This window comes from Oncorhynchus mykiss, chromosome 2 (genome assembly GCF_057628025.1).
Source record: "Oncorhynchus mykiss isolate SJ-2025 chromosome 2, ASM5762802v1, whole genome shotgun sequence".
NCBI classification, from domain to species: domain Eukaryota; kingdom Metazoa; phylum Chordata; class Actinopteri; order Salmoniformes; family Salmonidae; genus Oncorhynchus; species Oncorhynchus mykiss.
In genome coordinates, this window is record NC_143023.1 from 76,641,620 (window position 1) to 76,656,398 (window position 14,779).

General features: G+C 43.4%; 1 protein-coding gene across 2 annotated transcripts in view; it reads left to right on the forward strand.

Moving 5' to 3' along the window:
- The window catches only part of mapk8ip2 (mitogen-activated protein kinase 8 interacting protein 2), a 145,028-nt gene that overhangs the window by 109,928 nt on the left and 20,321 nt on the right, over window positions 1-14,779 (forward strand). For both annotated transcript variants that reach the window (XM_021572558.3, XM_090208291.1), the window contains exons 4-5: window positions 3,871-4,107; window positions 4,230-4,308. In XM_021572558.3, coding sequence (XP_021428233.3) covers window positions 3,871-4,107; window positions 4,230-4,308 — 316 coding nt within the window. The remainder of the gene's footprint in view (window positions 1-3,870; window positions 4,108-4,229; window positions 4,309-14,779) is intronic.

The window sequence follows — 14,779 nt, forward strand, 5'->3', positions numbered from 1 at the left end:
ACTGTATAGTGATGAATACAAAATACAGTGGTTTGATTCATCCTGGAAGTCATATTAAAGTTCAATCCATGAAATTTTGGAAGGTGGGGAAAAAGTTTACAATAATCCTATAAATATACCCTAATCCTTACTAATCATGGAATTGTATGACAATGGTCCAGTCGTGGTGAACCGTGCACCAGGCTCCAGGTTTAACCTGCTATGTGTGGTCTGACTTCCATAATGATTCAAATAGGCTACATGTCCTATATTACTGCACAACGTTGCCTAATATGCTCCACTAATGCTACCGACCCCCAGGAACAACTACACAGACCTGAGAGGAAAGAAAGATAATCAGAATTAAATGGAATGATGCAAAATATAAGCTACATATTGAAGAAACTAACACTAAAGTGACAGTTATAAATGTATGTGGTATTACTGACGGTGGCTCCCGATAGTGGCTAATATTTAAAATGATACAAGGTCAGAATACTGTGTATCTGTGGACACACTTCCGCCACTTATTCATTTCTTAGATCTCCCCTCCGAACAAATACCAGGTGAATAGCATGCTGTTCTCATGATGAAGTTCAAGGTCAGAATACTCATAGAGGAAAGCGCATCAAAATGGAATTACGTTCCTTTTACGGAAGCTTAACTCAGCCCATATGAGCTGTGATGGGCTTCTTGCTGTAGCTGTGCTGTTGTGTTATGGCTAACAGCCTCTGTTTTAGCCATGTTCATTAGAGAAGGCTGCTCTCTCTCTTTCTCACTCTCCCTCTATCAGAAAACCCAACCCTGTCAAACCAGGTTACATTTAGGATCACTGAACTTTTCAGTAAGCAATATAGCTAGTATTTAGATCAGAAACAACCCTGAGCTGAAAGTCAGATATATGTGCATGTCCATTAGCAGAATACTTGTGACCGACACTGCATAATCATTTAATTTATCTGGATGCAATGACGTCTCCTATCCTTGTGACAGAAAGAGGTGAAAACTCATTCATAATATCCCTCTGGTTTTCCCCAGTCAGCAGAAGGGGGGAATGTCAGCTCTGTCTGTACCCACTAGGAGGGATGTCCTTGGGAACCTGAGAACTGGGGATCACTCCTCAAAAGACACACACAAACACACACAGTCATATTTATAGTTGTCCACTCTCTCCACCTTCATCAAGGATCAGATTGTAGTCGTGATAGAGGAATAAAATTCCTATATGTTTAATACCCAATTAAATTAATACACTCAGCCCATTTCTAAGGATTTGTAAGAAACTTATTTGCAAAAAATGGGCGGAGACCAGTCTCAAAATCAAGCACTAGCGTTTATTCTCGATAGTACTGAACATGATACAATTTACAACAGGTTATAAACTGAAAATGACGTCAAATCAAAATCAAATCAAATGTATTTATATAGCCCTTCGTACATCAGCTGATATCTCAAAGTGCTGTACAGAAACCCAGCCTAAAACCCCAAACAGCAAGCAATGCAGGTGTAGAAGCACGGTGGCTAGGAAAAACTCCCTAGAAGGGCCAAAACCTAGGAAGAAACCTAGAGAGGAACCAGGCTATGTGGGGTGGCCAGTCCTCTTCTGGCTGTGCCGGGTGGAGATTATAACAGAACATGGCCAAGATGTTCAAATGTTCATAAATGACAAACATGGTCCAATAATAATAAGGTAGAACAGTTGAAACTGGAGCAGCAGCACGACCAGGTGGACTGGGGACAGCAAGGAGTCATCATGTCAGGTAGTCCTGAGGCATGGTCCTAGGGCTCAGGTCCTCCGAGAGAGAGAGAAAGAAAGAGAGAAAGAGAGAATTAGAGAGAGCACACTTAAATTCACACAGGACACCGAATAGGACAGGAGAAGTACTCCAGATATAACAAACTGACCCTAGCCCCCGACACATAAACTACTGCAGCATAAATACTGGAGGCTGAGACAGGAGGGGTCAGGAGACTCTGTGGCCCCATCCGAGGACACCCCCGGACAGGGCCAAACAGGAAGGATATAACCCCACCCACTTTGCCAAAGCACAGCCCCCACACCACTAGAGGGATATCTTCAACCACCAACTTACCATCCTGAGACACAAAGGGGGAGGGGGGGGCGCCAACCCAGACAGGATGCGATCGCGCCAACCCAGACAGGATGATCACATCAGTGACTCAACCCACTCAGGTGACGCACCCCTCCCAGGGACGGTATGAGAGAGCCCCAGTAAGCCAGTGACTCAGCCCCTGTAATAGGGTTAGAGGCAGAGAATCCCAGTGGAAAGAGGGGAACTGGCCAGGCAGAGACAGCAAGGGCGGTTCGTTGCTCCAGAGCCTTTCCGTTCACCTTCCCACTCCTGGGCCAGACTACACTCAATCATATGACCCACTGAAGAGATGAGTCTTCAGTAAAGACTTAAAGGTTGAGACCGAGTTTGCGTCTCTGACATGGGTAGGTTTCGAACGTCATTAGGTTTCGAACTGTCCCGTCTCTCCCCCCCACTCCGGTACAATGGCAGTGTAGTTCTCAAGCCTTCCTACATCGTCTCTTTCCCCAATTTAGATAATTTATGACCAAGCCAAGGTCTTCCTGTGTAGATAAGCATTCTAGCCAGTCTAATTCTTGATTATACTTACACACAATATATTCAGTACTAGGATTAAAAGAAAATTCATACATCTATACAGAAACATAATAGTATTCTGTTTAGTCAGTCCTGATTGAAATGTATACATAATTAGTCATTTTTTATAAAAAAAATCCCTTAACAAGTCGTTCAACTTATTTAGGTTATCATGACCTCTTCTGATTGATCTGGTGATGTTTTACTGTAGATAAATGATGTCATATGTCAATGTTTAGATGTCCTCACTGTTATGAGTACATGATATCATAAATACACAACACTATCAATATGACTAAAATATTATAATATAATATATATAATAATATAAAAATGTAGATCACATATTATTTTCTACTAATAAAAAGCAATCGCCCATAAAAGATGTGAAGTATCTCTTGTACAGTAGGCTATGTCATTGACTTGCTCAGATAAAATGTACAGTATCTGTCACATGTATTAAACATTTAGGTACATATAAGTGTCTTATAACGGCTGAAAGCTTAAATTCTTGTTAATCTAATGGCACTGTTTGATTTACAGTAGCTATTACAGTGAAAACATGCCATGCGATTGTTTGAGCCATAGGATTTGTATCCAGGTAGCTAATTTTCTATATGAACTTTTACTTGCCTTTCTAAGAGGGGGGTCTTTAAAAAAAATCTATCTCCATATCTATTGTGTTATATTCTCCTACATTATTTTATCATTTCTACAAACATCAGTGTTTTCTTTCCAATGGTACCAATTATATACATATCCTGGCTTCAGGGCCTGAGCAACAGGCAGTTCACTTTGGGCACGTCATTCAGGTGGAAATTGAGAAAAAAGGGGCCTAGCCCTAAGAAGTTATTAAATAGTACCTGCAAAACACCAGTTTCAACGTCAACAGTGAAGAGACGAGTTGCAAAGAAAAAGCCATAACTCTGTCCAGTGTCTGTGTTCTTTTGCCCATCTTAATTTTTTATTTTTATTGGTCAGTCTGAGATATGGCTTTTCTCTGCAACTCTGCCTAGAAGGCCAGCATCCCGGAGTCACTTCTTCACTGTTGTTTGCAGTGCTTTGATGTGTGTTTGAACGCTGATACGTATACTGCAGTGCATGATTACAGAATGTTGTGTTATATTCTTCTTGTAGGCTGCTATGGGTTTACCTGTCCCACACCTTTCTCTGAAAATTATTGCAAGGTGACTCTGGGGTTGTTGCTTTTGTTCCCTTTTTATTATCTCGCTCTCTCTCTCTCTGTCTATCTCTCTGTCAGGACTGTCTGATTCTGGAGAAGAGCGATATGCACCACCCGGTCTGCTCCTTCCAGGACGACTTCCAGGAGTTTGAGATGATCGATGACGAGGATGAGGAGGATGAGGAAGAGGAAGATGAAGACGAGGTGGATCCTGACGCTCCTCCCTCCCCCACCGCTTCCCCTCTTTCTTCCCCCACCCTTGGCACGCTGAAGAGCCGGCCCACTACCCTCAACCTCACCACCGCTGTCTCACAGGTACACATGCACACACACACTTAACCTCCAACCTTATCACATTTAACACCAAACTTTGCATTCTGCTCTCCTCTGATTTGGTAAATTATGCTGACCTCGCTCCTCTTCTTTCTCTCTCTCAGGACTCACTGAACAACAACAGCAGTCTTTCTCCAAAGAAGGGCAGCTGGCAGGACTCTCTACGCAACCCTACCTCACAGGGTGAGTACTATGCTGTTATACTCTTACCACTCCCCCCTACTCATTATTTATCCAATACTAATTCACTGCCAACACCTAGCAGCTAATTTCCTCCAAATGTCCAAGTATTTAAAAAATAAATGTATACTTTTTAAAATGTTCTTGTTTGGAAGGCTACACGCACAATACACAAATTCATATAATTGAATAGTTTTTTTTGTCCCTTTGTCCCGCATCCCGCAACCAAACAATCATGCCCGCATTTTATCATCATATTTAAACACAAGTAATAAAAAATTCAAAAGTTTGATTTGCTGTATTTTTCAGTCAGACATTCCGACCTGTCTTACAGTCATGTTGCGCTTATGAAAGATATATATCATAAGGATGTGGTACTGGTGATGTTAAACACTCCAATTGTTGTTGAGATCTGATATTCTGCGCAGCGCAAGATGAGACTTAGGCCAATGTCATAGGCCAATGTCATAGGCCTATCGTCAGCCAATCACATTTCTCAAATCCTTTCGGGCTACGTTCCAGCTAAACTTAGCGAGGACAGTTAGCCTTAACTACTTTTTAAAAAGTGTGTTTCTGACAAAGGTCATTTCGTTAAACTTTTGAGGCTATACATGGCCATATTTGCTTCTACTTTACACAAACCCATTTTAAAAGCCCCCCTTCCTGTTTTAAATTTCCTGAGACCAACCAGAAGTGTTCCTTGGCCAAATATTCCCAGATTTTCATAAAACATGTGGTCTCTTTTCTGCATCACCACATTTTGTGCGAGGCAAAAGAGTAGGCTAAGTGTGCTTCAATGAGCTTGTTCGGTGCAGCGGGTGCATTGCTCTGCCACTTCTCACAACGGTGCTCCTTTAGTCAAATTAGATCAAAGCTGAATCAATGTCTTGGAAGATCACATAATTATTAATTTGCATTCTACATAACAGAACCAAATATAATAGCTTAGTATAATGATACTGTTACACCAAAAAACCCACCGTAGTCATTTCTTATGACATTTTAGGATGGTTAGCTGAATCGCTAAACTCAGCAGCGTGCGCTACTAGGCAGAATTTACTTGGATTGAAACCAAATACAGGAAGGCTTTATAGTTTGTTGACACCATCTGCTCTAATTTGCTTATGAAAAAGTAATTGAAGAAGATTTAAATGCATATTCCTATGAAACTGATTGAGATCAAATGATCGGCATGCAGATGCAGTTTGGACATATCACTGGTAAAACGTGAAGAATTATCATTCCTAATTGACAGTGATGATGGCCTATTTTGAAATGAGCTATACTTGGTGTTTAAAGGTATTAAAAAGATAAACATTTATTGAGACATTGTGTGGGTGCACTGTATGCATATTGTATAATTGAACAAGAAGGCACGAGGGGGTGTGGTATATGGCCAATATACCACGGCTAAGGGCTGTTCTTACGCACGACGCATCGCGGAGTGCCTGGGCACATCCCTTAGTGGTATATAATCCATATACCACAAACTCCCGAGGTGCCTTATTGCTATTATAAACTGGTTACCAACGTAATTAGAGCAGTAAAAATGTATATTTTGTCATACCCATGGTATACCTGTCTGTCAGCCAATCAGCATTCAGGGTCGAACTTCCCAGTTTATGATGATACTATATATGTGGAATTCCTAGTCTTTGGCAGCGTTTGGAACTGCCTATCTGCAGTCAAGAAAGCAGAGTTCATCTCAGTCTATCCTGCCCTTCACTCCCTTGACCTTTTGGCCCTGACGGAGACATGGATCACCCCAGAGAACACTGCTACTCTAGCTGCGCTTCTCTCATACTCCGAGAGCATCTGGTCGTTGCGGTGGTGGCACAGGGATACTCATTTCTCCTAACTGGAGAATTTCTATTTTCTCCCTCACTCACCTGTCCATCACCTAATTTGACTGCCATGCTGTCACTGTCACTTGTCCACTCAAACTTAACATTGTTGTCATCTATCGCCCACCAGGTGCCCTTAGATAGTTCCTCAATGAGCTTGACACCTTGATAAGCTCATTTCCTAACGATGGCTCACCACTATTAGTACTGAACGACTTCACCCTCCCGACATCTGCCTTTGATTAATTACTTTCCAACAATTTCTTTCCTCTCCTTTCTCACCCTTTCCCAATCCAACTCACTAGTCAGGAAAAACGCTTGACCCCATCTTTACTAGAGGCTGTTTGCCTACTAACCACTTCCAGGTCTCTGATCACTACTTTGTTTACTTTTCTGTCTCCCTCTCCTCCAACCCTATCCACTCAGCCCCTACCCAGATAGTCATGCGCTGTAGAAATCTTCTCCTCTCTTTCTCTCTCTCCTCATATATCCTATCATTCTCTCCCCCTACTCACTCCTCTTCAAACCTTTCATCTCTTCCTTCTGCTTAATCTTTCTCCCTTTGTCTCCTGATTCAACCTCTTCAACCTTACTCTCTTCTCTTTTCCCATACTATGACTCGCCCTGTATTCTTTTCTCCTGGCCGACTCGGCCCTTCCCTCCTGCTCCATGGCTGAGTGACTCATTGCAAGCTTAAAGAACAGGGCTGCAGGCAGCTGAGCAAAAATTGAAAGAAAAAAAACTTCCAGAGGACCAATCATCCTTTCATTCCCTCTTCTTTACCTTCTCTTCTGTATCCACTGCTAAAGCCACTTTCTATCCCACCTTACCTTCTCCGCTATGCAATCTGGTTTCAGAGCTGGTTAAATCAAATCAAATCAAATCAAATTTTATTTGTCACATACACATGGTTAGCAGATGTTAATGCGAGTGTAGCGAAATGCTTGTGCTTCTAGTTCCGACAATGCAGTAATAACCAACAAGTAATCTAACTAACAATTCCAAAACTACTGTCTTGTACACAGTGTAAGGGGATAAAGAATATGTACATAAGGATATATGAATGAGTGATGGTACAGAGCAGCATAGGCAAGATACAGTAGATGGTATCGAGTACAGTATGTACAAATGAGATGAGTATGTAAACAAAGTGGCATAGTTTAAAGTGGCTAGTGATACATGTATTACATAAGGATACAGTCGATGATATAGAGTACAGTATATACGTATGCATATGAGATGAATAATGTAGGGTAAGTAACATTATATAAGGTAGCATTGTTTAAAGTGGCTAGTGATATATTTACATCATTTCCCATCAATTCCCATTATTAAAGTGGCTGGAGTTGAGTCAGTGTCAGTGTGTTGGCAGCAGCCACTCAATGTTAGTGGTGGCTGTTTAACAGTCTGATGGCCTTGAGATAGAAGCTGTTTTTCAGTCTCTCGGTCCCAGCTTTGATGCACCTGTACTGACCTCGCCTTCTGGATGATAGCGGGGTGAACAGGCAGTGGCTCGGGTGGTTGATGTCCTTGATGATCTTTATGGCCTTCCTGTGACATCGGGTGATGTAGGTGTCCTGGAGGGCAGGTAGTTTGCCCCCGGTGATGCGTTGTGCAGACCTCACCACCCTCTGGAGAGCCTTACGGTTGAGGGCGGAGCAGTTGTCGTACCAGGCGGTGATACAGCCCGCCAGGATGCTCTCGATTGTGCATCTGTAGAAGTTTGTGAGTGCTTTTGGTGACAAGCCAAATTTCTTCAGCCTCCTGAGGTTGAAGAGGCGCTGCTGCGCCTTCTTCACAATGCTGTCTGTGTGAGTGGACCAATTCAGTTTGTCTGTGATGTGTATGCCGAGGAACTTAAAACTTGCTACCCTCTCCACTACTGTTCCATCGATGTGGATAGGGGGGTGTTCCCTCTGCTGTTTCCTGAAGTCCACAATCATCTCCTTAGTTTTGTTGACGTTGAGTGTGAGGTTATTTTCCTGACACCACACTCCGAGGGCCCTCACCTCCTCCCTGTAGGCCGTCTCGTCGTTGTTGGTAATCAAGCCTACCACTGTTGTGTCGTCCGCAAACTTGATGATCGAGTTGGAGGCGTGCGTGGCCACGCAGTCGTGGGTGAACAGGGAGTACAGGAGAGGGCTCAGAACGCACCCTTGTGGGGCCCCAGTGTTGAGGATCAGCGGGGAGGAGATGTTGTTGCCTACCCTCACCACCTGGGGGCGGCCCGTCAGGAAGTCCAGTACCCAGTTGCACAGGGCGGGGTCGAGACCCAGGGTCTCGAGCTTGATGACGAGCTTGGAGGGTACTATGGTGTTGAATGCCGAGCTGTAGTCAATGAACAGCATTCTCACATAGGTATTCCTCTTGTCCAGATGGGTTAGGGCGGTGTGCAGTGTGGTTGAGATTGCATCGTCTGTGGACCTATTTGGGCGGTAAGCAAATTGGAGTGGGTCTAGGGTGTCAGGTAGGGTGGAAGTGATATGGTCCTTGACTAGTCTCTCAAAGCACTTCATGATGACGGAAGTGAGTGCTACGGGGCGGTAGTCGTTTAGCTCAGTTACCTTAGCTTTCTTGGGAACAGGAACAATGGTGGCCCTCTTGAAGCATGTGGGAACAGCAGACTGGTATAGGGATTGATTGAATATGTCCGTAAACACACCGGCCAGCTGGTCTGCGCATGCTCTGAGGACGCGGCTGGGGATGCCGTCTGGGCCTGCAGCCTTGCGAGGGTTAACACGTTTAAATGTCTTACTCACCTCGGCTGCAGTGAAGGAGAGACCGCATGTTTTCGTTGCCGGCCGTGTCAGTGGCACTGTATTGTCCTCAAAGCGGGCAAAAAAGTTGTTTAGTCTGCCTGGGAGCAGGACATCCTGGTCCGTGACTGGGCTGGATTTCTTCCTGTAGTCCGTGATTGACTGTAGACCCTGCCACATGCCTCTTGTGTCTGAGCCGTTGAATTGAGATTCTACTTTGTCTCTGTACTGACGCTTAGCTTGTTTGATAGCCTTGCGGAGGGAATAGCTGCACTGTTTGTATTCGGTCATGTTACCAGACACCTTCCCCTGATTAAAAGCAGTGGTTCGCGCTTTCAGTTTCACGCGAATGCTGCCATCAATCCACGGTTTCTGGTTAGGGAATGTTTTAATCGTTGCTATGGGAACGACATCTTCAACGCACGTTCTAATGAACTCACACACCGAATCAGCGTATTCGTCAATGTTGTTGTCTGACGCAATACGAAACATGTCCCAGTCCACGTGGTGGAAGCAGTCTTGGAGTGTGGAGTCAGCTTGGTCGGACCAGCGTTGGACAGACCTCAGCGTGGGAGCCTCTTGTTTTAGTTTCTGTCTGTAGGCAGGGATCAACAAAATGGAGTCGTGGTCAGCTTTTCCGAAAGGGGGGCGGGGCAGGGCCTTATATGCGTCGCGGAAGTTAGAGTAACAATGATCCAAGGTCTTTCCACCCCTGGTTGCGCAATCGATATGCTGATAAAATTTAGGGAGTCTTGTTTTCAGATTAGCCTTGTTAAAATCCCCAGCTACAATGAATGCAGCCTCCGGATGAATGGTTTCCAGTTTGCAAAGAGTTAAATAAAGTTTGTTCAGAGCCATCGATGTGTCTGCTTGGGGGGGGATGTATACGGCTGTGATTATAATCGAAGAGAATTCTCTTGGTAGATAATGCGGTCTACATTTGATTGTGAGGAATTCTAAATCAGGTGAACAGAAGGATTTGAGTTCCTGTATGTTTCTTTCATCACACCATGTCACGTTAGTCATAAGGCATACGCCGCCGCCCCTCTTCTTACCAGAAAGTTGTTTGTTTCTGTCTGCGCGATGTGTGGAGAAACCCGTTGGCTGCACCGCTTCGGATAGAGTCACTCCAGTGAGCCACGTTTCCGTGAAGCAAAGAACGTTACAGTCTCTGATGTCCCTCTGGAATGCTACCCTTGCTCGGATTTCATCAACCTTGTTGTCAAGAGACTGGACATTGGCAAGAAGAATGCTAGGGAGTGGTGCACGATGTGCCCGTCTCCGGAGTCTGACCAGAAGACCGCCTCGTTTCCCTCTTTTTCGGAGTTGTTTTTTTTTTGGGTCGCTGCATGGAATCCACTCAGTTGTCCTGTTTGTAAGGCAGAACACAGGATCCGCGTCGCGAAAAACATATTCTTGGTAGTACTGATGGTGAGTTGATGCTGATCTTATATTCAGTAGTTCTTCTCGACTGTATGTAATGAAACCTAAGATGAGCTGGGGTACTAATGTAAGAAATAACACGTAAAAAAACAAAAAACTGCATAGTTTCCTAGGAACGCGAAGCGAGGCGGCCATCTCTGTCGGCGCCGGAAGTAGAAAAAGTTATGGGTGCACTTCAGCCACGCTCAAGGTCCTAAACGGTCCTAAACGGTCCTAAACGATATCATAACCGCCATCGATTAGAGACATTACTGTGCAGTCATATTCATCGACCTGGCCAAGGCTTTTGACTCTGTCAATCACCACATTCTTATCGGCAGACTCAACAGCCTTGATTTCGCAAATGATTGCCTCGCCTGTTTCACCAACTACTTCTCTGATAGAGTTCAGTGTGTAAAATCGGAGGGCCTATTGTCCGGACCTCTGGCAGTCTCTATGCAGGTGCCACAGGGTTCAATTCTTGGGCCGACTCTCTTCTCTGTATACATCAATAATGTCTCTCTTGCTGCTCTCTGATCCACCTCTACGCAGACAACACCATTCTGTATACTTCTGGCCCTTCTTTGGACACTGTGTTAACTAACCTCCAGACAAGCTTCAATGCCATACAACTCTCCTTCCGTGGCCTCCAACTGCTCTTAAATGCAAGTAAAACTAAATGCATGCTCTTCAACTGATCGCTGCCCTCACCTGCCGGCCCGTCCATCATCACTACTCTGGACGGTTCTGACTTAGAATATGCGGACAACTACAAATACCTAGGTCACTGGTCACCATAGCAGCACCCAGCCGTAGCACGCTGGTTACCCCCAAAGCCAATTCCTCCTTTGGCCGCCTTTCCTTCCAGTTCTCTGCTGCCAATGACTGGAACAACTGCAAAAATCACTGAAGCTGGAGAATCATATCTAGCATGGTTTTGGAGATTCCTCACTAGCTTTAAGCACCAGCTGTCAGATTAGCTCAGAGATCACTGCACCTGTAGATAGCCCATCTGTAAATAGCCCATCCGTAAATAGCCCATCCAACTACCTCATCCCCATACTGTATTTATTTATTGATCTTACACCTTTTTACCCCAGTATCTATACTTGCACATTCATCTTCTGCATATCTACCATGCCAGTGTTTAATTGCTATATTGTAATTACTTTGCCACCATGGCCTATTTATTGCCTTTACCTCCCTTATCCTACTTCATTTGCACACACTGCATATAGACTTTTTCTACGGTATAATTGACTGTATGTTTGTTTATTCCATGTGTAACTCTGTGTTGATTTTGTCGTACTGCTTTGCTTTATCTTGGCCAGGTCGCACTTGTAAATGATAACTTGTTTTCAACTAGCCTACCTGGTTAAATACATTTTTTAAAAAAACACTACATTTAAAGCTTCAGGCTCTGACCATAGGAAAGTATTTTCCACCTTTTCCTCCCTCCTTAATCCTCCATCCTTCCTCCTCACTCTCTGCGGACAACTATTAACCACTTTGAAAAGAAGGTTGACAATGTCCCACCTAGCTATCTTAAGATGAATGCACTAACTATAAGTCTCTTTAGATAAGAGCTTCTGCTAATTGACTAAAATGTAAATGTAAGATGTATTCAATAGGCTACATCTGTCATTTTTTTATGAGGTCATTTGCAGGTAGGATGACCACATTTAAAATACGAAAATATGGGTCAACAAGATTTTGCGGGACAGTGTACCGCAAGTGTATACATGAATAGAACATTTTGTCAGCTTTCCCTGTAAATGACATAATCATTTCTCAAAGTTTGTATCAAAAGGTTTAGACTATTTAATATTGTTATAGAAAATGCATAACATGTAAACCAGTTCGGAAGGGACCATTTTTAAACGGGATTGCGTGAAGTAGCAGCTAATATGGCTTTTTACTTGCTTTTGTAGTTCTTTGTCAAAGGCACTCTTTTTGTAAGTAGTTAGGGTTAAGGTTCCCCTCCAAGTTTAGATAGACTTTAGCCTGAAAGGAAAGGAAGGAAAAATGTGATCGGCCTGTGACATTGGCCTACGTCTCGTCTTGCGCTGTACAGAATATTAGATCTCAGCAATGATTAGAGAAGTGTTTAACAACACCAGTACCACATCCTTATGATACATACAGTGCATTCTGACCCCAAGACCCAATAATGACAAAGTTAATAGGTTTTTTGACATTTTTGCAAATATATACAAAATAAAAAAACAGAAATACCTTATTTACATAAGTATTCAGACATTTTGCAATGAGACTCGAAATTGAGCTCAGGTGCATCCTGATTCCATTGATAATTCTTGAGCTGTTTATACAATTTGATTGGGGTCCACCTGTGGTAAATTCAAATGCTTGTACATGATTTGGAAAGGCACACACCTGTCTATATAATGTCCCAACGTTGTAAGTGCATGTCAGAGCAAAATTCAAGCCAAGATGTCGAAGGAATTGTCCGTAGAACTCCAAGACAGGATTGTTTCGAGAGACAGATCTGGGGAAGGGTATTAAACAATTTCTGCAACATTGAAAGTCCCCAAGAACACAATGACTGCCATCATTCTTAAATGGGAGAAAGTTTGGACCTACCAAGACTCTTCCTAGAGCTGGCCACCCAGCGAAACTGAGCAATCGGGGGAGAAGGTGACCTCGGTCAGGAAGGTGACCAAGATCCCGATGGAACCCAAAGTTCCTCTGTGGAGATGGAAGAATCTTCCAGAAGGATAACCATCTCTGCAGCACTTCACCAATCAGGCCTTTATGATAGAGTGGCCAGATGGAAGCCACTCCTCAGTAAAAGGCACATGACAGCCCGCTTGGAGTTTGCCAAAAGGCACCTAAAGGACTCAGACCATGAGAAACAAGATTCTCTGGTCTGATAAAACCAAGATTGAACTGTGGCCTGAATGCTAAGTGTCACGTCTGGAGGAAACCTGGCACCATCCCTATGGTGAAGCATGGTGGTGGCAGCATTATGGTCTGGGGATGATGATGTCAGGATCAAGGGAAAGATGAACGAATCAAAGTACAGAGAGATCCTTGATGAAAACCTGCTCCAGTGCGCTCAGGACCTCAGACTGGGGCGAAGGTTCACCTTCCAACAGGACAACAACCCTAAGCACACAGCCAAGACAATGCAGGAGAGTCTTCGGGACAAGTCTCTGAATGTCTTTGAGTGGCCCAGCCAGAGCCAGGACTTGAACCTGATCGAACATTTCTGGAGAGACCTTAAAATAGCGGCACTCCCCATCCAACCTGACAGAGCTTGAGAGGATGTGCAAAGAAGAATAGGAGAAACTTCGTCATACCCAAGAATACTTAAGGCAGTAATCGCTGCCAAAGGTGCTTCAACAAAGTACTGAGTAAAGGTTCTAAATACTTATGTAAATGTAATGTGTTATTTATTTATTTTTAATACATTTGCAAACATTTCAAAAAACAGTTTTTGCTTTGTCGTTTTGAGATATTGTGTGTAGACTGATGAGGGGAAAAAATATTTAATCCATTTTAGAATAAGGCTGTAACGTAACAAAATGTGGAAAAGGTCAAGGGGTCTGAATACTTTCTGAAGGCACTGTATATATTAATAAGTGCAACGTTACAGGTTGGAGTGTCTGACTGAAATACGGGACAAATCAACAAAAAAAATTAATTAGCGGTGTTTGAATTTGTTAATAAAATGCAGGACATGATAGTTTGGTTGCGGGATGTGGTTAACCTATTTATTTATTTATTTTATTTCACCTTTATTTAACCAGGTAGGCAAGTTGAAAACAATTCTCATTTACAATTGCGACCTGGCCAAGATAAAGCAAAGCAGTTCGACACATACAACGACACAGACTTACACATGGAGTAAAACAAACATACAGTCAATAATACAGTATAAACAAGTCTATATACGATGTGAGCAAATTAGGTGAGATAAGGGAGGTAAAGGCAAATAAAAGGCCATGGTGGCAAAGTAAATACAATATAGCAAGTAAAACACTGGAATGGTAGATTTGCAGTGGAAGAATGTGCAAAGTAAAAATAAAAATAATGGGGTGCAAAGGAGCAAAATAAATAAATAAATAAAATAAAAAATACAGTTGGGAAAGAGGTAGTTGTTTGGGCTAAATTATAGGTGGGCTATGTACAGGTGCAGTAATCTGTGAGCTGCTCTGACAGTTGGTGCTTAAAGCTAGTGAGGGAGATAAGCGTTTCCAGTTTCAGAGATTTTTGTAGTTCGTTCCAGTCATTGGCAGCAGAGAACTGGAAGGAGAGGCTGCCAAAGAAAGAATTGGTTTTGGGGGTGACTAGAGAGATATACCTGCTGGAGCGTGTGGTACAGGTGGGAGATGCTATGGTGACCAGCGAGCTGAGATAAGGGGGGACTTTACCTAGCAGCGTCTTGTAGATGACATGGAGCCAGTGGGTTTGGCGACGAGTATGAAGCGA